The sequence below is a fragment of the Lonchura striata genome, chromosome 6 (assembly GCF_046129695.1).
Source record: "Lonchura striata isolate bLonStr1 chromosome 6, bLonStr1.mat, whole genome shotgun sequence".
Lineage (NCBI taxonomy): Eukaryota > Metazoa > Chordata > Aves > Passeriformes > Estrildidae > Lonchura > Lonchura striata.
Window position 1 is genome coordinate 9,860,949 of NC_134608.1, and position 21,269 is coordinate 9,882,217.

Here is a 21,269-nt window from a genome sequence, read left to right on the forward strand (position 1 = left end):
GGTAGCTCTGAGACGGATGGGTTGTCTGGTTCTGCTGAAATTTCGTAGTGTGGGTCAGTTTGTCTGCATTAGTTTTGTTTTGTTTTTACCCTTAGGTCCCTCCTCTCTCCATTTGCTCTAGGAAGGGAATGGATCAGGCTGCAGAATTTTGCTTTGCTCCTGCAGTTGTAGAGTAAGGGCTGAATGCCTTGTTGGTGCTGTTGCACTGCCTGTTCCCCATGCCCAATCCTGTACAGTGCTGACAGGAAGATGATAAACATTTGCTGTCCCTTAACATGATGAGACAGTCAGAAACATAGTTTACAATTTATATTCTCTGCTGCTTGAATTATGTCCAGCAAGAAGACAGACTGCCAAGAATGGAAAGTGCCTGAATGATAGTATTTTTAGGCATAAATATATGGTGGTGTTGTTTTTAAGCTGGTTGTTCTATTTAAAAATTCTTTTGATTTAAGAAAACGTGTCATGGAAGTGTCTTTTGACAATTGTTAGCATCATTTGCTCTTAGGACTTCTGCTCCTATCATTGCCCCTTCAACAGGAAAATGACTTCTGTGTCTTTTGAGACAGTCTTACATATAAACTTATTTAAGAGAAATACTTACTGTTTGTCATTATTATAATAACAACAAAGACTACTATTGCACAATGAGAGGATAGCAGAATTCCTGTACTGCAACCTTGCCTAATTAGGTGAAACTTGATCTAGCCTATCTTGTTCCTGTCACAACTGTGGCCTGTCTTGTTTCTTTAGAACATCTTATCACTGCTCGTCATTACTGCCTGAATTCATGTGCCAACAGACCAAAAATACTCCATTTAAGTAGTTTTTCACTGTAGTTGTTGCACAGAAACTGTTATTAGGTTTTAGCTTTACACAACACTTTTATATTCACTGCTATTTAAAACTGTCCACATGAAGAATATTTTAAGGATGGTTCTTCAGAATATTGTAAAAGCATCAAAAGGGAAATCTTGGCTACTGAAAAACACTGGACTTAAATCTAAACAGTGGAACAAGGACCGAATTATAAAAAAGAAGGTGGGACTACATTGGTTTTTGTTTATTTACTGTAATCTTAACAGTTTTGGATTTCTTTTTGTAAAACCAGTGACTATAATGGATTAGATGTGTGTATGTGTGTGATTTCTACTTGAACATCAGAGATTTTTGCCTTATATGAGTTTCTTCTGTGTATAAAATGCCTTAAAATTTTAATTCTTGCGTAGCTTGATTTAATATTGCTAGTTTTTGATTCAACCAAAGTGGACTTCCAAGTATAAAACAACAGCTTTAATTTTTAAATCTGCCACCTTAAAACTAAAGAAATGTTTTGGAAAGAGTTATTCCAGTCTGATGGAAGGAAAATTCTGCTGGCTTGCCTGTTGAATCCCCAAGGATGTATTCACTTTTCATTTACTATTTTTTTTACCAAGCCCGATAACATCTTTACATCTAAGATTGAATGGCTGGTTTTCCCTGAAAGCAATGAACTAAACAATTAGTATTTTGTTAATACTTCCTGCTTAGTGGAGGAAAGCTATGGTAGTACTTTCTGCATTCACACTACTGAAAATGAAGGAGAAGGAATAGTGCTGGTTCTGTTTACAACACTACATATGGTTGTGTGTCTGTAGATTTTGTAGAAATTGTTCCTTGTTTGCAAAATGATAAAATTATCATCGGTGCTGCAGATCACCTTTATTATTTGGCAAAAAGCATAATCTTTAGTAAAAATACCATGTTGATTGGTTTTGGTTTGGTTTGTGGTTTAGATTTTTTTGTTTGATGGGGTGTTTTTTTCATATTTTGTTGAACTGTTTGTGAAAGAAAATACAAATGCTTGTCTGTATCCTATGCTTTTCCAGTGGGATGATTTTCTTTGTATCCTATGCTTTTTCAATGGGATGATTTTTGTTTGATGGGGTGTCTTTTTCATATTTTGTTGAACTGTTTGTAAAAAAAGATACAAATGCCTGTCTTTGTATCCTATGCTTTTCAGTGGGATGATTTTCAATGCAGTAGATAGGTCAGGCTTTTCTGGAATTCAGTGGATTTTGGATGACTTTGCTGTAGCTGTTGACAAGGTCGAACACAAGACTGTAGAAACATCAGCACCTCCCTGTCCTTAACCTTGGCCAAAATATTTTTAATAATTTAGGAACATTTGGTTCTATGGTACAAATTCAGTGAGACACTTCTGTTAAATGTGGATTTTGAAGTTTGTTTTCTTTCAGGAAAATTGACTGAAACTCTCACTGAGCTCTGCTCTTCACCTTTGCCTGGTGTTGTCAGACTGAGCTTTCTTTCCAAGTAAATTGCAGTGTTGCCAATTCCAATATGCAAAAAAGCTTGAATGGGACTTTGCTCCATATCCCCCCCTAATAAAAGTAAAATACTAAATTTTTTGTCTTTCTTATCTATCATCTGTTTCTTGATTCTTGGTGGAGGGTGTCCTTTTGTGTGGAGTTTGGGGTTCATGGGGTTTTCTGTGTGTGTGTTTTTTTCTGGTTTGGGTTTGCAAGTGGGAGTTTTTTGTTTGTGTGCGGTTCTTTGGTTTGGGTGTTTTTTTTTTTTTTAAACCTTTCATTTTAGTGAACACAATTTTTTTTTCCCCCTGACTTTCCAGCTTAGATTATTATGTAATAAAAGGATCTCTGAAGCTGAGTCATCTTGAATTCATTTAGTTTTGGTTTTAATTTATTATTTATATATAATTTATATATATATATATTTATATAATTTATTATTATTTAATTTATTCGTGTGTACTGTGAATTTTACAGCACTACAGTTATGTTGTTCTTCAGCCATGTCTTCCTTAATTATTTTGAGAATAAAATATTTAAGAGTATTTTTAATATGTTATTTATATCTCATCATTTGATGAAATGGAATGGGCAGCTTATACTTTAGGACTGTTTTAGCAAGCTTGTGATGCATTAGAGGTGTGGCATACTGGTTACCCTGTCAGATGTGAAAGATTTAGATCTCTGAACATTAGAACTAAGTGATGTGTGGGATGTTGTACGATGAGATGCAGTTGTAGTGCCACAGTGGTTCCTTCATCCTTTTCCCGAGGTGCTCTGAGGCCACACCTGACCTTGTGCTGGGGGTCCCCACATAACTCTGAACCGTTTGGTTTGGAGGACCCTGACCTGAGGATGTGAAGAATAGTGAACTATGAGCATCATGTTCATATTTTGTTAAATAAAGTGGTGGGGTTTATGGACAATTGGAAAGATCACTGCACCAGTGCAGCCTTGTTTTGATCTGGAGCCTTGCTGTCCTCCAACCTTCTGACCTTTCCTGTATATTAGTAATATTTTGTGCATTTGCATTTTGCAAATGTAGCAATCGCTGCAGTTTTCTGAGACTTTAGTAGGAATTCACTGTTTAAGGAATATTCATATTTATAGGCCTTATCAACTTCCAAAATCCTGTGTTATATCTGGGTTATTTGCTAGTTTCTTAAATAGATTGGAATTTTTTTTTTTTTACTTTTTAATTAATCAGAATAAAATTTTGATAGCTGATTTTATTGGTTTGTTTCAAGATGCTTTAGATAAATCTCATTGAAATTAGGCAGGTAGTACTAGATGAAGTTCATAATTTGAAGATTCACAGAAAAAAAACATTCCAGAATATAAAAAAGAGTATCCTTAATGAAGACAGCAAGTATTAAAAAATCGCTGGAACTTCAGAGCTGCTTGATCAGTTTTCTGCTCTTGGTTGCTAAGACCCATTTCCCATAAGAAATCATGTAATATGAATTTTCAAGGTGAGAACTTAAGTATTGAATTATCGTGAACATTTGTAAGCATCAACTGATCAGAGCAGAAAATCTTTCAAGAAGAGTCTCCAGCTTCCACCTTTTAATAATTGTGTATATCATGAAAAGATAGCATAGAGCCCATTGTCTTTTAAACAGTGAAAGAAAGCAAAATTTCAGAGCCTTGTTTTGGGGATAATAAAAGTCCATTTTTAATCTGTGTTGCCTGATGGAGCAATGTTATCAGCCAGAACTTGTTAGTGTACCTAGAATTATCCCTGTGTTCCAAAGTCTCTTACGTGTTAACCAGTGTCTTGACAGTCCTTTGGTAGAATTATTTGCGTCAAGGAGCAACAACAAGATCTCTTGCTGTTCCTCCAGATGTAGCAATTTAGGAATCAAGCCAAAAGATAATATGATGCAGGGATGTTGAACTCATTCTGTAGCAAGTGCCAAATTATATTTTCCACTAGAAAACATCACAAGAGGCACGTTTTATAGATTTCTTTAACTTCAGGCTGTGTTGCTTTAGCTGATGATGATAAATATTGCACTTGGACAGATATTCTTCTAAAATAGCAGTTTTATATGTAATGCAATCTCTTATTTTCTTTTCTTTCAGTTATCCCTTTTAAGCTGTACTCAGTTTCCCCTGCTGTAGCTACAAGCTTACTGCCCACCTTTTAAATTTTATGTAAATCTCTGCTTCTGCTTGATTTTAGCAGAACTGTCTGAATCTAAAACAAGGTATTACAGTGTTTTAACAAATAACAAACAGCTTCCCTAAAGATAATGTCTGGAGATCTGGCAGTCGTTCACTTCTATAGATTGACTCTGATTTCTAATATAGCAAAATGTAGTCTAAAATCTGATGCAGGATTATAATGCCTAAATGATGTCACTCTTCTGTCCTAGGCAGATACCAGAAACTTAACATTTATTAGGTCAGTTGTTTTTTTAGCTCTGTTGATATCTTGCTTCTCACAGCCTGTAGTCTGTAGGTTGTTTGTTGTTTCCACAAGTGAACTCTTAGTTGGCTATTGTTTTCAGTAGGTATGATTTTCCTAGAGTTCTGGAAGTCTTTCATTTAACTGCTGTGTACCTTTCATTTAACAGTTTGTGGATCTGTCTTGCTGATGATAGTTGCTGTCTCGCTCCTTTTACAAAAATGCTGGCTTATTTCCCTGCCACTGCAGGAGAAAGAGGCTTCAGATTCCAGATCTACAATGATGCTGTAGCTCTTTTTCTGTCCAAGAAAAGAAAGTGTCCTAAGTATCCCCTCAGCAAATAACTACCAGATAGGTGTAGGTTTTTGAACACCTACTATTGCATATGACAGCTCGTGAAGGGGGCAAGGCAAAACCCTGGAAGTCCCTAGAGGAAATATCTGTGGTTCTGTCAGTTGTAAAAGCCTTCACAACATGTAGGCCCTAAACAAGATTTCCCTACATTTTTATAAGATTTTCTTTTAAATCTATACTTCTACATTTCTAAAAGAGGAGTTAAACTCCTCGGTAAGAGGAGTTAAATACTTAATTAAAATTACTCCTGTGCTTCAGCAAAAGAAGTAATTTTATGCACAACTATTGTCTGATGACTCTCTGGCTGTGGGCAGGTTGTCTAGTGCAGAGTATGGTGAATGTGGATATCAACATGGATCCATTTTTTTTTTAGTGATTGCAAAATAGCAGGTTAATGTAACTAGCGTATGAGCTGATGCAAAAAAAAAAAAAGCTTTTGTGAGATAAGTATATTGAAGTACATTTAGGCAACATGAACTTTTCAGATTTGATCAAAAGTGTTGACCATAAATAATATGACCTTGTTCATATTTTTGAGTAACCTCATGAATGCTTGAGTTTACTAGTAGTAAAATTTAAGGTTTTAATATTTGTTAGTAGCCCATAGCTGAATACTTTAAATTTTTTGTGTGTGAGATTCACTCCCAGTTTTATGGATTCTTTTGCAGGCCATATGGAAGCAGTTGGCTTCAAATTTGAAAGTATAGTAAGAAACTATTGGTTTCACAAGTCTACATTTTGGCAGAAAATTTTGCTCATTTTTTTATTCTGTGCAAGCTGAAGTCTGTTAGTTGCACTGCCTTTGTGAATTTTACTAATACAGTCAAAAGCATCACTGGGCTTTAAATTTTGTCCTGAACTTTAAGTTTACACAGCGTGAATGTGAGTAGGATGTGAGGAAAGCTGTTTAGAAATATGGAAATTGATTGCAGTAATTTCTCACCCCAAATATGGGGAATGGATACAAGATGTTAGAGGAAAGAAATCTTCTGGTGAAAACCACAGTAATTGATAGTAAATTTGCTGTGTGTCCTGATGCTTTAATTTGAATTAAGGCTCATAAACATACTGCAATAAATTCTTTAACAGATTTATTTTTAAAAATATCAGCTTTATTCTGAAGATAAATAATTATTGGGAAAAGCATGCTGGTGAATAACTTGTTGATTAGATGGATTTGAAATGTTTCTTATTAATACAGAGAAGTTAAATTGTTTGATTTTACTACTATTTTCTGGGGTTTCCACATAATAACATCAGAGATTTATTTGGGATTTGTTTATCCTGAAATCCCAGTAGTATAAAGAAATACTCATGACTTGAGTTGAGAAAGGATCTTTAGGTGGCTTTAATTCAAACAGTTCTGTGGTTAAAATTTCATAGTCTGTGGGTTTTTAAAATGTAATTGCTTAAAGTTTTACCTAATTAAGTCTGTAATCATAAAAAGGTCTGTGTTCCTATTGCAACAAAAATTAAAACTCTGCTTTAATGCTTGAAATGTACAACTACAATTTCTACAAGTGTAGCTGATGGAAGTTTTATATAATAGTGTGAATCCCAGACAAGCAAACTTGCATGAGATAATTGATAACTTGTAACTTTTTTCCTGACCATTCTACATGCAAGGTTGTACATATTAATATATCTCATCACCAAAGGGATGATTTTTATAAGTATTCACATTTTGCTTGTCTCTCATTCTGTAATTTTTCTAGTAGTTGAAATCCATAGTCTTACTCAAAGTTCTTATTTGATTGATGGGATTATGACATTTCAGCAAGATATGGGTTTGGAATTTCCACTTAAAACTGTATTGTAGTAGCAAACTCCTGGGACTCCTGAGTTAGCAAAATCGGGGACAGAAGTTCTTAAAATGCTGAGACAAGTTGTTAAAATTCTGGTCTCTACTATTATAGAGAAATTCACTTTGAACAAGTCTTGTCTTCACTGATTGTTATGAACTTGGAGTTGTAGGCACTCTAAAAGCTCTGAAATGGCAAAGCATTGCTAGATCATGAATGAATGTTTAGGAACTCTTTGTAAGGAGAAAATGCATGGTGAGAAGATAATGCCTTCCACTTCCTGTGAAACAGAAGGATTGAAGTTGGCATTTCTATCAGAAATTGTTTTGTACTTTAAGTTCATTGTGTGTCAGCCTTGTATTTGAAATGTCTGTTCAGTGATCTGCGAGAAGAGAAGGGTTTTTTGTTCTTGTTCATTCACACAGTGAAAGTTCTAGGCTGGTTTAAAGATTAAAAAAAAGGCAAAGGGAGAGTCTAATATGACTGAACAGTAGTATATGACTTTAGCCATATTAAATCCAGTGTGTTTTTAAATCACAGTCATATGTTTGATAATTCTTAAATTGACAAAAGTTTTTCAAAAAATTATCTATTATCTGCTCTATCTTTAACATCATGTAGACTTTCTAAATTTGAGTCATAAGAGTAATAGATAGCACAAAGAAAAATTCATCATCTTCATTTTCTTGGGATGTAGGGGTGTTTTTTCTTAACCTTTGATTTTTGCTGGAGTGATCTTGCTTCTAAACTTTCCTATACGTGTCTTTCTTTTTTAAATTATGGACATAAAATTACATTCAGGAAAAGTAATGATCTTCAGATGAGTTTTTTCCAGGAGCTCTGGTTTTGTTTGGAAACATGGATTTAAGTTTAAAAATGGTTTTACAGAAAATAAAAGGCCAGCTGAATAGTTCACCATCTTCAGCCACAGGCCTCACTTCCCTTTTTTTTGTAGTAGAATACACCAATATTGCTGTAAGAAAATAATTTTAAACTTGTTTTTAATTCTAATGTTTCGGCATGTCCTGAAATAGTATTGTCTGGTTCCTTTCCGGTAGCTTAAATATCTCAATTTGGTGTGAGTAGGATATCAGGAAATGCCTGACTTAGTAAATTAGCTTGGGCATCAGGTGATGGAGGTAGAGGTGTACAGTTTTTATTTCTTAGCAATCTGCAGTGTTTTGGGTCTTGGTAGCATGAGGTAGTAGTTGAAAGAGAGGTAGTTCTTGTCTCCACAAAAAGTGTTAAAGAGGATTTACTTAACTGTATACTTTTTTAATTCACTAGTTGAAGATGAAGAAAAGGTTGGGTTTTTTTCAGTAAAATTGTGGAAAAATGGTGAGGCAAAGACTTTGTTCAGCAGTTAGAATTTTCTAGACCACACCTTAACTAAGAATCAACATGCTACATCAGCTGCTTTTAGGGTGGCAATCTAGTTTTATTCCAGTCATAAGTAATTGCACACTGTACTAGGGGAGTGTAACTTAAATAGCAAAACCCTCGAGGTGGATTCTAGGACAGCCAGGGCAAGCTCATTTAGAAGAAAGGCCATCAGACCCATTTGAAAGATGATTTGTTTCTGTATAGTTGTGTGTAAGGCATTTAGTTGTGACTAGTGAGATCTCTGCCGTGGTATACAAGCTGAATGTATCTCTGGCACAGCTCTTGGAATCTTGGTTAGGGATAAGAAAGCAATGAACTGGATGGTTACTGAAGTCTAAGGAGACAAAACAATATTTATCACCTCACTGGCAGCAATGTTCAGTGTATTAATGACTTAGACTTGTGTCTCATGTGTTTTTCTAGCCAGAGCAGCAAAGGAGGATTTCCAAGGAAAATAATGAGGTTGCTTTGCAGGTGCATATAAGGCATGGTGGACAACACTGAAGAAACAGGTGTAAAGGGCCGATTCAACATGAATGTCTTGATAGAGAGGGAAAAGTGATAAGAAAGAAGATTGAAAGTGAAAACAAATAAATTGTGCTTATCAGGACTGACACAGAAAGGCAGCTGGGTAAAGGCTATAGGCATGAAGGGTGATTTTTTGTTGTGTTAGTTGTCATGAGTGAAAAAGGCACAGCAGCGAAAAGTTGGAAAACGCTTTTTTGCAAGTTTGTAAACTGACATCATTAGCTAGACCACTTTATGGGAGAAAACACTGTTTTACATACGGTACAGGAAAAGTAGAGACAGACCTGAGACAGAAGACTGAGAAAATGATTTGTGTCAAAGATGTCTATACTGCAGCTGAGGGTGATTAGGTACCTGTGTGTTATGATGAATGAAGTCTAGAGAATCATTGGAGAAACATGGCTAAGGACTGTGTTACAGCCTCATAAAACTTGAATTGACAGCTAGGCATTCATAAGAGTCAACTGAAGATTGCCAGTATTTCAGTTTTCTTAGCAGGAGATCAGATCTAGATAGATAAAACTATCATCTGTGTGAGTGATGCCTACTGAAATTTTTGTAGGTGACATTATTCAACTGTAGAAAGAGGTGAGATAATAAGTGAGGAAAATGTTCTTGTAGGTTTCTGTCTCCTTGAGAGACTGCAGGGATGATGAAATGTGTCCTTTAAATAATACATGAAGTATGGTTTGAAGAAGAAATGGATGAAGGAGAGAGACCATGCTAAGAGAAATGTGTGCAAGTATTAGACAGGGATCTGTTAGAAGATTTGGGTAGAATACTGATACCAAGTCCTAGGAGGAGGTCACCTATCAGCTGAGAAGTGAGATGACAGTAGTTTGGAAGCCAGCTTGGGAGGTTTGCTGTAGTTTATGTGATGGGAAAAACACCTGAAATGTAATGGGATACACTAGGGTTTGCATGACGGTTAAAAAAAAAAAAAAAAAAAAAAAAAAAAGCCTGAGTGAAAAGAAACAAGAATTTGTGAAAATTGGAATCAAGCCATTGGTTTGGTAGCAGGAGCCATAGAGGGGAGTAACAGTTAATACCCATATGTGTGCTGAGAAGGAAGAAGTGTAAGGTTTGGAGCTTGTGGAAAAAATACATGATTTAGAATCCCTGAAGTGATTTGCTCATGAGCAGTGGGTTGATCCTGTTGTGGGTCATATTAAAAACTGTGAATTGAGAGATGATGAAAGAAATGCTACAATGGTATGGTCACAATTTTACAAGATAGGTTTTGTTCAGCTGCTCCCATTTAGAAATAATTTAAAATGAGAAATAAGACTTTATAATTTCTTTTGTGTCATAATATGTGGTGAAGAATGTTTTTTTTTTTTGTGTGTGTGTAACTGGTTTACTTCAGTGGGTGTACTTGGGTATTTCATGTGTATGCTTCACTTTTGTTCCTCAGCAGCAAATTTCCAGGCTCCATCAATGCTTATTTGTATTTTATCACCATGTAGTACCTCTGATTCTTACCCATTCCCACTAGAAACAGGGACATGTATGACATTGACTTGAAATTATAATTAATATTGCAATATATATATTATAAACATGGTAATAATGTTCAATATTCTGAGTCTTGCTGTGTATGTTTGGGGATATTTGTTTTGCAGCACAGTGTTTCAGTTCCTTTAGTATTACTCAACCTGTTATAAACAAATCCTTACTCAGCCAAGTTTCCTTGAAGAGTGTTACGCCAATTGTTGGCTGCAGCACCTTGCTTCCTCATTAGTGAGATACCTTTCCCTGGGCTGAAACTGTGCCACCCAGCTTTGCAGAGGACAATACTGCTGCCCTCTGAGCTGGGGGAGTCAGGTACAGCAGACTTTGTCCTCGTATTGCCACGGGGACTGTGAGTTTATGTAGTGCTTGAGATTGGAATTTATGGAGAAGTGACTTAGATAAATAGGATAACATCTACAAAGCTTTCTTCCTCTTTCAGTTTGTCTGCAGATATATAATCTTTAAGACATAAAACAAGTTTTCTGGGCTAGTGTTGCTTTTACAGCAATAAGGAAATCAAAACCTGGAAACCATGTAAAGTCACAAGATGTTAAGACATTCTGTATATCCTTTGATACCAAGAAAAGAGGTCTTCTACACATAAAAGGCAGTAAGGCCATGGTCTCGTGGTATTCTCAAAAAGTTCCAAAAGTTTGAGTTTTGTTCTGAAACTACTATTGAGTGCTATGGGGAAACTGGTACACTGGCACTAGTAGCTTTGTTAAACTGGTGTTTAATTTAAGTTACTTAATTTACTTACATATTGCACGTTCTTTAAATTTAACTGAGGAGGGAAAAAGAGGAAAAATATGTGTTTTCTATTTCCCCTGTGGCTAGAAGAACTAGGGGGTTTATATGGTGGTAAGGAAAACTTTAACTAGACTTTAAGAAACTTCCTCTTGCAACAGGAATCCCTGGATTTCTGGGGTGGATGGCTTAGGGAAGTGGTGGAATTTCCATCATGAAAGGCTTTTCAGAACAGGTTAGACAAGCATCTCTGCAGAATAATGCAGGTGTAGTTTATCCTGCCTGAGGCCAAGAGACTGCATTAGATGACCTCTTAAGGTTTCTTCTAAGCCTTTTGGTTTATGTTCATGTATGTGACTCTTTCTTCTTAAATACGAGGTCAAATTCCACTAGTAGATTCAACATCAGTCACTTGTTATATAACCACAGTCACTGAATATTGAGACTGTCTGAATCTTCTGTTGGGGGAATAATAATATTTTGAGCTGTTTACAGTGGGTGGTTAGGGCACTTTCATTATTATCTGTTGGCTTCATCCTGTAGCTTCCTCTAGCTTATAGCTTTTACCATGGCTTCCTTTATGCTGCTGTTAGAAAAACTCGGGGGTGAATTCTGGTGTATTTTCAGTTCTGGTTGGCTGCTTCTTGTGTTGAAGTGTAGGTACTTGAAAACTTCAGGACACAGCATGCAGACTTGGCAGGTTGGGGGAGAGTAGAAGCTTGGACTGAAATAGCCTGGAGGACTGATGAGACTGAGAGCTTGTAGCCTGGGCTTTCTTGGAATTTGTCCTGTGTCTATTTCTAAAGTAGACAGACTGCTCTTACTCAGTATCTAGCTGTTATTAATGTCAGTCTCCAGTCTGGCTGATGAATGTGTCCCACGGATAAAAGTATTATGAATGTTTTTAGGAGTTGCCTATGCAAATTGGAGCACAACTTTTATTTACCTGGAGAGTGCTCATTTAATGAAGAGCTGTTATTAGGCTCAATATGTGACGCCACGTTTTATTTATGGGAAAGATCTGGCAGAGCTTTCATTGTAGGTAAAGTTAGTAACTTTATCGTGTTCTTTAGGGACACTTACTGTTGTGGTATTTTTTGCCTTCTAAAACATGATGTTCTTCCCTATTTTCCATCCACCGTTTACAGAACAGTGTTGTCACTGCAGATGGGAATTAAGGTACAGAGAGAATGTATAAAACTGTTCATTTAATGTTAAGCAGGAGCTTAGGGTAAGGTGTCTTTCAGAATATTTAGTGCATTTTAGGAATACTTATCTTTGAGTACGTCCTGAAGCTTCTGGTTACTTTGCCAAAGTGTGAATTTATTTTCAGCATTTGAATGCTATGATTTCAAGTATCTAACACAGCTGAAACTTGTTACTTTCTTCCCAACCTTATTTTCAGACAGAACTAAAGCATTTCAACTCAAGCTTTTATAAAAAAAAATCTCAATTTCATGTACTGTCAAAAAAAACCAAAAAGGACGAAAACTTTGCCAAAGGTACAGGAAACTGAAAACAACTTTGGAATGCTGTAACCAATCCTAGGCATACATTTCCATTTACAGAGGGGGAAAAATATTTACCCATAATCTTATGTTTGTCTCTCTTTTTTTTTTTCTTTAATATTCTGCTACTTTTCTTCTTATGTCTTTCAGATGATATTAACTGTGTTTCTGAGCAACAATGAACAGATTCTGACAGAAGTTCCAATTACACCAGAAACAACCTGTCGTGATGTAGTGGAGTTCTGCAAAGAGCCTGGAGAAGGAAGCTGTCATCTGGCTGAAGTATGGCGTGGAAATGGTAAGTAAAATGTTCACTGGAAATGGATTTTAATATATGCATCAATTATAAAAAAGAGTGACTTCTCAATACTAATTATTTCAATTACATACTGTACTCTTTTTTTTTTTCATCTAGTAGACTTTGACACAAAGGATGGTGACTCAAATAACTGTAGAGATTAATGTAATTCTTGACTCTTTTCTGTTTTCTTCCTCAGCATGAAGCATTTTATAAAATGCATGTGTAAGGCCTGTTAGTGTTCTGTGTTTGTTTTTCTAATAGGACGGAGGGTATTTAAATGGCAGCAGGGAATCTCGTGATGATGTTTTTGCAGTCAGTGGGTGCAGATCACCACCTGCATTCTTTCCAGTCCTATTTCCTGACTGCTAGCATGTGAACACTACCTGAAAGGGTATAAGAAAGGGTATAGATTTTTTTTTTTCCTTCTGTATCATGAATAGCAGATGCTCTGCAGACAGTGTTATGGCAGAATAGGACATAGTATCTCTCATCTGTTAGTGAACATTGCTTCTCAAAGATTTGCCAGCCTCTCTTGGAGCAGGTAATAGTGTCCATATCCTATTTGTGTTGCAATTGTTATTTCACAGAATCATGAGGCAGGCAGTTCTTTTCAGGAATGTGTCAAAATCCATGCACGGTAGATTGTGTTTTTAAATGCATTCTTGTAGTTGCATGTAGTACAAACCGCCAGGTTATCATTTATCAGTGGATGGATGGAAGTAGAGTTGGTGGGTGGGATGACAGAGTGAACCAGGGAAAGGTTAAGAATTGTATGCCTGCAATTCTAGGAATACAAATTCAGTACACACTTAGTTAGAAAGCTTGTCTTTAAGGACAGAACTTGAAGAATGGTTCAGACATCTTCAAATTGGAAATTTAGGTTATGGAGTCTCTGATGCCAAGTGCATCACAGATTTCTAAAATGGATCTGCAGACTCCAAATGCACTCGGATATTCCTAATATTTTCCAACCCCTTGTCAGTGAAAGTGTCATATGTGATATTATTTATTCTTTTGCTTTCACAATACTTTGAAGGTGTACTTCTTAAAATGTGTAGGAAAGAATGTGTTGACTAGCTTTAAAGGGTGACTAAAAACTGGAAAAGTGATCCACAGCATTTTCCTGGAACACTTAAACCTTGCAAACCTTGGACCTTAGAAGCACAGGTTTTCTATGATAACTCTTAAGATTGAGATAATATTTTATTTGCAAGTGTAATACTTTATTTCTCTAAGTGTTAGATAATGAAAGCTACAAGTTTCTATAAAGTGGGAAATAGAATTTATCCATGAAGTTGCAATGGAGAGATAAAGACTCTTCTGTGTATCCGCCCTGAGAATTATCTTTCTTTGATCCCATTAAAGCCAGTGGAGATCTGGATATTACTGTGAATAGAATAAGGAGCTGTCTGCTTTTAGGTGGTTGTTTTCTGTTAATTCTGTTAAATTTCTGTTAATCTCACCCAGTTTTCTGAAGTGGAGATCTACATAAAGACACTTAGGTGAAGGAGCAGAGGCCTGCCCAGAGCTTCTACCTGTTGTTAGTTCTGAGCTTCTGGTAAAACTCACATGAAGGTGCTTTCACAAAGGTAGCTTTACTTGCTAAATTTGCAAGGTGATAACTCTATAGATCTAGTCCACTGAAGGTGTAGCATAGAAAATACTGGAGAGAATGAAAGAAAAAATACATCACTTGCTTATGTTTCTGGGTCTTTGACCTGTTGTGTCAGCAAAAATTATATCCTGCACATTGGTTTTAAGGCTCTCTGATGGGACTTTCAGCACAAATGTTTATTTTAATGTTCTTAAATGTAGGATGATGTTAGAAAATCTTTGACCTCAGCTTCTTGACCCAAAGTCTAGGGTAGATAGATTTCTCAGTGGAATGACCTGGGCATATATATGATAATTTTTCCTTCTGCTTCTTCTGAGACCTAAATTGAACTTCTTCCACTGAGATTTTTAAAAATAATTTTGCCTGGAGTGGAGATCTGATGTAGAAAACAAGAGTCTGAACAGTTACATGTGACAGTTACAACAACAAACTTTAAACTATGGTTCTGAGTGGGAAGTGCGAGGCAATTTGCAGTAAAACTGTTGCATGTTGTGCCAGTGGAAAAGCATATTTTATATTTATTATTACACTGTCTCTGATCCCTCACCCTTATCCTCAAGAGATCTGCAAGTGTTCTTTCAGAGGACGTTTTGGAAAGTAAAATTCAAAACAAAAGTTAATACTGCAAATCATGGGCTGAAAAAACACGTTAGATTTAGTCACACTGTGAGTGGTCTGTTTTCCTGGCAGTCTCTCCCTGTGGCACAAATGACAAATTACACCTCCCTTCTTAAGAGAGAGTCTTCCTGGCCTCTTGTGAATGTGCTTAACTCCTCTACTCTACAGGTAGCCACAGCTTCTTTTAGGTTGCCCAGCTGAATAATGCATGTCTATTCAAATTCAAAGCATTGGGGCTTGTGGACTGTAATCTTATCATCAGGTACAAATAACAGTTTGCATGCCCAAAAGCCTTTCTAAACTGTATTGCTCTAACAAAATACTGTCTGTTTTAATAGTCTTCCTGTTTTGAATGTGTATGTACAAGTAGATGACAAACACTTGATTTTATTTTTAGAGGATGAGACCAATTTTCTTCCAGAAAAATGTTACTAAATTCAAAAACTATGTAAGATTTCTACAGTGCAGAGGAAGATTACAATAGCTTAGCTGTTGGAAAACATATTGGTTTATTTATTATTGTAGCTTTCATTTCTTTGCTTTTGTGTGACAAAGAAATGTCTGAGGGCTTCACAAGAGTTGTAAAATAGTTTAGATATTGATTGCATTAGAGTCAAGAAAATGATTCTTCTCAGAGCTGCATGGCCTAAGCATTTAATTTATTCACATTTGATTTTGGTTTTCATTCTCTGTTCCTTCATCTTTCCAGTTTCTTGAGATTAAAAAGTAGTTGAAAAAGTCAATTTGCGCCTGATATATCAGGCTTTGTCAGTTTGAAGCCTACTCTTTTTGCAAGGATTTCTCATGCTCTGTAGCAGGAGACAAAGCCAGAATGTTCTTCCTCATTCCCCTGTTATTGCAAATAGCAGTCAGTAAGGAGTGTCAAAGACAGGTGTAATGCCAGGAGCTTGCAGTAGGTTTCAAAATAATTGATTACAACCTTTAAATCCACCCAGTACTGAATTTTTCAGTTCATTTACACCTGGAATGCCCTTCAAGCAAATGGTCATAACAGATATTCCTCACTGTGGTAACATAGGAGGCAAGAGAGTGTAAAAGAAATAGTTTCTTACTCTGAGTGTAAGCAAACCTGAACAGGGAAAAACTCATTCCAGACATAACAGCAAACTTCCCTATGGAGAAAATCCATTTAATTTTATTCTGGTTTTCATGTAGAGGAGGCATAAATGTGTTTATTTCACATAGCAGGATCCTTGAAATCAGGATGAAAATAGATTTTGAAGACTGAAACTTACCTCTAAATAGTGGATTTGTAGCTCCAGCAGAAGAATTTTGCATCTCTTTTCTGAAACATTGGTGCAGTATCTGTGTTTCAGATTTAAAGGGTGTTTTGTTTTGGAATACTTAAAACTAGCCCATCCTCTAAAACTTTTACTTAAAAGGAAATGAGTATAGCTCATTTCTCAAAGATATTTTAGAATCTTGATCCAACTTAAAATCTAAGGCAGTTTTTTCAGTTAATATTGATGTATGCATTTATCATGGTTTTCTGCTTTGTTATTCATGAAGATAAATGTTCTCTAGATAATTTTGTATGTGTTGCTGAAGTGTAGGAATCCAGCCTTTTATTATTACTCTGCATCCATGTTCTATTTAAATTTTTCTTCACACTCTCAGAATGCTCTCTTCTATTTAATTTGTTTTTTAATTAAAGTTTGAAATAGCTTTGAGAAACCAGATACTGACAGATATTTCTGAAGCTAGAACAGCCAGGAAAGATCTAACTGTAGTGTTTCTTTTTGTTTTGATTTTGTTTTGGTTCTTAAGGAACAGTGATTTTCAGAAAATATCTCTTGTACTATTATATTAGAAATAAAAAATCATCCTTTGTTCTAGCACTTCTTATAGATTTAAAGGATTTAAACTGTAGGAAGGAATGGGGATTTCAGTTCTTACCATGTCTTAAGTGTTACTGTCCATTTCTTCTTCCTCTTTGTTTCCTGAATTTGTTTCATATAGCCAGGTTGCACAGAATGTTTAGTGCTGCTCCACCTTTCTTTTCATTGTTTCAGTGACATAAGTGATGCTGTTACTACTTTAACCTGCTTTCTGTCTCCTTTAGGATAACATCCCAAACTGGTTTTGTGAAAGAACTGCTAAACCAGTAGAAAACTGTCTTTGCCATTTCTTTCCATTGTCATTGTCTGAAAAATATTAGTTGTAATTATTGAAGGTGCATTATGTAAATGACACCTCTTACTTTGACTAGCTCCTGGGATCAGGCCTTACTTTTATTGGGAGACCAGCTCAACCAGGAGTGAAGCTGCAGCTACTCCTCACCATTCCATAATTAGTCCATCCCTGTTACAGCTGGGTTTGCCTAGCAATTTTTCTGTTTGGGAGAAATTCCTAAAGATTCATATCTTGTGTTCTAAAGTCTCTGAACTAAACCACTTAAATATTTTTACATTCAGTGATCTTTAGAAGACTCATGCTGCAATTTTAGTGGATATGCTTCAAAGCACTTGAAACCTTACTTTACTTTAGGAGTTGAAAAACCTGAAAATCATGCTTTTAAAATTCCTTTTCAAGAACTGAGTAGCAATAAGCTACTGACCTTATTCTTGTGTGCTTAAACATTATTGACAATGTTTCTATGATACCACTTGAGTGAGGAACAGGAAGAAGTGAAGCAAATAATCTACTTTTTAAATGTAGTTGTTGGTTTGGTTTGGGGGAGTTGGGTTTTTGGTGGGTGCAGGGTATTTTTTTAAGGATGATAAGTAACCAGTCACCTGATGAATATGATTAGCTTGTGGTTTGAATGGCTCTTCCCACTGAAAGCAGCTACATCTAACTGTGGCTAATCACATACCTACTTGACATATTTTGACAAAAGTTTATTGTGTTAAATGCATTGTAAAACAATTTATTAAAATGTATTGGTTTTTAACAATTAAGTATCCTAAGAGCATCAAGACATGTACATCTATGTAGTTCGTAATGTATATAAATTTAGGTACATTTTGTTACATAAAGGTATATTTGTAAATTTTTTTCCCAAGATTTCTCTTATATGAATAATTTTGTCTTCTCATGTCAAGTGAGTGAAGTATGAAATGGGTAACAAACTTAGTGGTACTTTTCCCAATAGGAGATAGTGTGGTTTGGGTTTTGGAGGCCAAAAGTATTTTGCTTTTAACAACAAAGTATAGTATATAATATAATAAAATTTTATTCTGGTTAGAAGATGTATTTTGGTGCCTTAGCTAGTCTAGTATTCGATCTTAAAATGGAGATTTTATTATATGAATAAAAATACCTGGTAAGAAATGGAAGCATAATTGTGGAAGCAGTGAAAAACTTGTCTTCTTAAACATATTTTCATTTTGAAATACTAAATGTATTGTGTTTAGTCTCTTACTAACAATATATGATCAGTTTAGAAGAAATATGCAAATGTTTTCTTGGGGGAAAGCAAAGACACTTACTGTTGCAAAGAACATAGTCTTTATCTGTTCAAGGAGTGTCTAGTAATTGCACATATACTGCATATACTGAAGGTTAGTGTCTGGCAAAGTGTATTAGAGTGGGAGTACCTGCTCAAGTTCTTAGGAGATGAAATATCAATATAATGTTAAGGCTTTTTGTCTGTGTGGAAATCCAGAGGTTCAAATTGAATGAATCATTTTAAAGTAGAACAAATTATCCATTTGGTGGTGATGGGAAGCAAAGCTGCTATTTCCTAAATTAGGGCTCCTAAGAACTGGTACGGATTTGCAAACTGGTTCTGCTCACTGTGGAGCAGTGAGCTGTGTTACAGTAACAGGTCAGCTTTTAATACCATACATCCAGTTCGTGCCTGTTTCTTGAATTTTGTGTAAGACAAAATACATCAGATAGATTGAACTGTTACCAAAAAGGACATTCTGAATATTAATAAGAGTTCTGTGTCGCCCTGCTTGATTTTAAGGAGTTGTGATGAGGTATTTTTGGTCTTGGTCTTCTAGAGCGCCCCATACCCTTTGACCACATGATGTATGACCACCTACAGAAGTGGGGCCCCCGCAGGGAAGAGGTGAAATTTTTTCTTCGTCATGAAGAGTCGCCAGCTGAAAGCAATGAACAGAGTAAGTACATTTATCCTGTAGTGTTGTGACTGAAACAGATTTTAAAAGATTTCTGAAACGTTTTGGTTTTCAGTTCGTTCAGTGAAACACAGTGGTTATATGTAATACAACTTCCTTGTACCAAAGCCATTTTGAACCTTGATCAGGGGCACCTTTATTCTAGTTCTTGTGCACCAGTTCTCTTCTTTAGAATAATTTTTACCAGTCTGTTGAGTAATAGTAAGATCTGTTTGTATTCTGCTTAATTTGGATCCAAAAAAGTTGGTGGATATTAGAGACTTGATGTAGTTTTTTCTTACTGAAAGTCCCTACATTTTGAGAGGGTAGAATGGTTCTTTTTTCTTCTTTCAGTTGCACAAAGACTTGTTAAACTCCTTTGCCTCCTTTAAAATCTCAGATCTATTTTACAGACATCACTGGCAGAGGTTTCTGTGCCTTTGCTTTCTCAGTACTTGATGTAGGTATATTTAATAGTCATGAAAATTTGCATCTTGAAAAATTGCTGGTCTGCTTGGTTCTGTAGGAGAAGTGTTTATATGAAATGGTGCCCAGTGAAATGGGGCTTCTTAAAAGACTGGAATAAAAAAATAGAAGTGTTTTAGCTAACTTACTGTGTAGACTGTGCATAATCTATGAGAAGAGTTTTGAGGCTGTGAATTATAGACTTGATGTCTGTCAGACTGTCTGAAGGACAGGAAAGGTGTCTCAGTGAGATGTGTTTGCATGCACAGATTACTGACTCATTCAACTAATCTGACTACTTTTAACAACAGGATTTCAAGTCTTTGCTGAGTCCTTGTTGCTTTCAGCTGAGGCTTCTCTTATTTTTAAGTGTTGCCTGCTTGTTTTGAATGCAGAAATAGCAGACCCAAAAATGTGTGAGAGAACTTCGTTAATTACGTACTTTGTAAAATAGTCTGTTATCCTTTGGGCAATACAAATATAATGTTAAGAATTTTAAGATAGACTTAAAGCCAAAGAATTTAAATGTACAAGGAAAGCATTGCTCCTGAACCATGCTTGCAAGGCTTTTGAATTAATCATTGAGCTATGGATGGATTTCTAGATTAACGTTGTTTATAAGTTAGACATTAGAAAAGCTTCCTCTACTATATTAATTTATAATGTATTCAGTTGAAGCTACTGCTTCTTATGAACACAAAATATAAACCTTGAGTACATTGCCCTTCCTGACATTCTTCCTAAAGAGAAGTCAGGAAAATAGAGCTGCATGTTTGTACTTTTAACTGAGGAATTCTGTTAAGTAAAGGCTTTATTTCTGCTGATTCACTGCTTACAAAAAGTAACTTTACTAAGAAAATGTTGAAACTAGCAGAATAAAAATTGACAGGTAAAAGTTTGATACAAATTCTTGAGCAGAATTCTCATAACATATGACAACAGACTCGAAGGTAAAATGCATTTGTGTTGAAAACTGAACTTTGCACTAAGAGTGATGCTTTACTTTTAGGTGGACGTCCAGCCCAAAATCAAAGAAATGGTATAAATATACCTGTGGAGAAACGAACAGAGAATGGGGTAAGTAATAAATCTTAACGGTTTGGATCAACGCCACTCAAATATTTTGTGTTTTAGAAATTATTACTTTTTGAGGTGCGTTATGATGGGAACTGGGGAAAAATATATTTATCTTGGTTTTGTTTTGATTTTATTAGAAAGTGAATGGCACAATGTGTCTTTTTCATCACTCTGATTTTCTGTCTAGAAAGAAATTACGTGATGTGAGAAGCCCCATAGTCTTATTAATTCACCTTCTAATCTGTTGTATTTATTCTGTGTGAAGTAAAAACAAGTTACATTATTCTTTCACACTTATATTGCTTGTCCACATATCTTTTCCTTGATTCATCTTACTGGTATTGATTCATGATATACTGTTATATGCTGAAATATGAGGATATGCTGGTAGAAGAGCTTGCATACCCCTCAGAGCCATCACTTTATGCTATTTTTATGCACTTGATTCATTTCTACACATGGAGGTTTTTTAACTAATATATTACTAGGTTTCTAATTTAAAATACAAATTACATACCATAGGCAACCTGTGATTCCTGGCTTGAACATTTT

General features: G+C 35.6%; 1 protein-coding gene across 3 annotated transcripts in view; it reads left to right on the top strand.

Moving 5' to 3' along the window:
• Window positions 1–21,269, top strand: part of PPP1R13B (protein phosphatase 1 regulatory subunit 13B) — a 67,987-nt gene that overhangs the window by 12,813 nt on the left and 33,905 nt on the right. For all 3 annotated transcript variants that reach the window (XM_077783940.1, XM_021528906.3, XM_077783939.1), the window contains exons 2-4: window positions 12,704–12,851; window positions 19,059–19,178; window positions 20,650–20,717. In XM_077783940.1, the coding sequence (XP_077640066.1) occupies window positions 12,704–12,851; window positions 19,059–19,178; window positions 20,650–20,717 (336 nt within the window). The remainder of the gene's footprint in view (window positions 1–12,703; window positions 12,852–19,058; window positions 19,179–20,649; window positions 20,718–21,269) is intronic.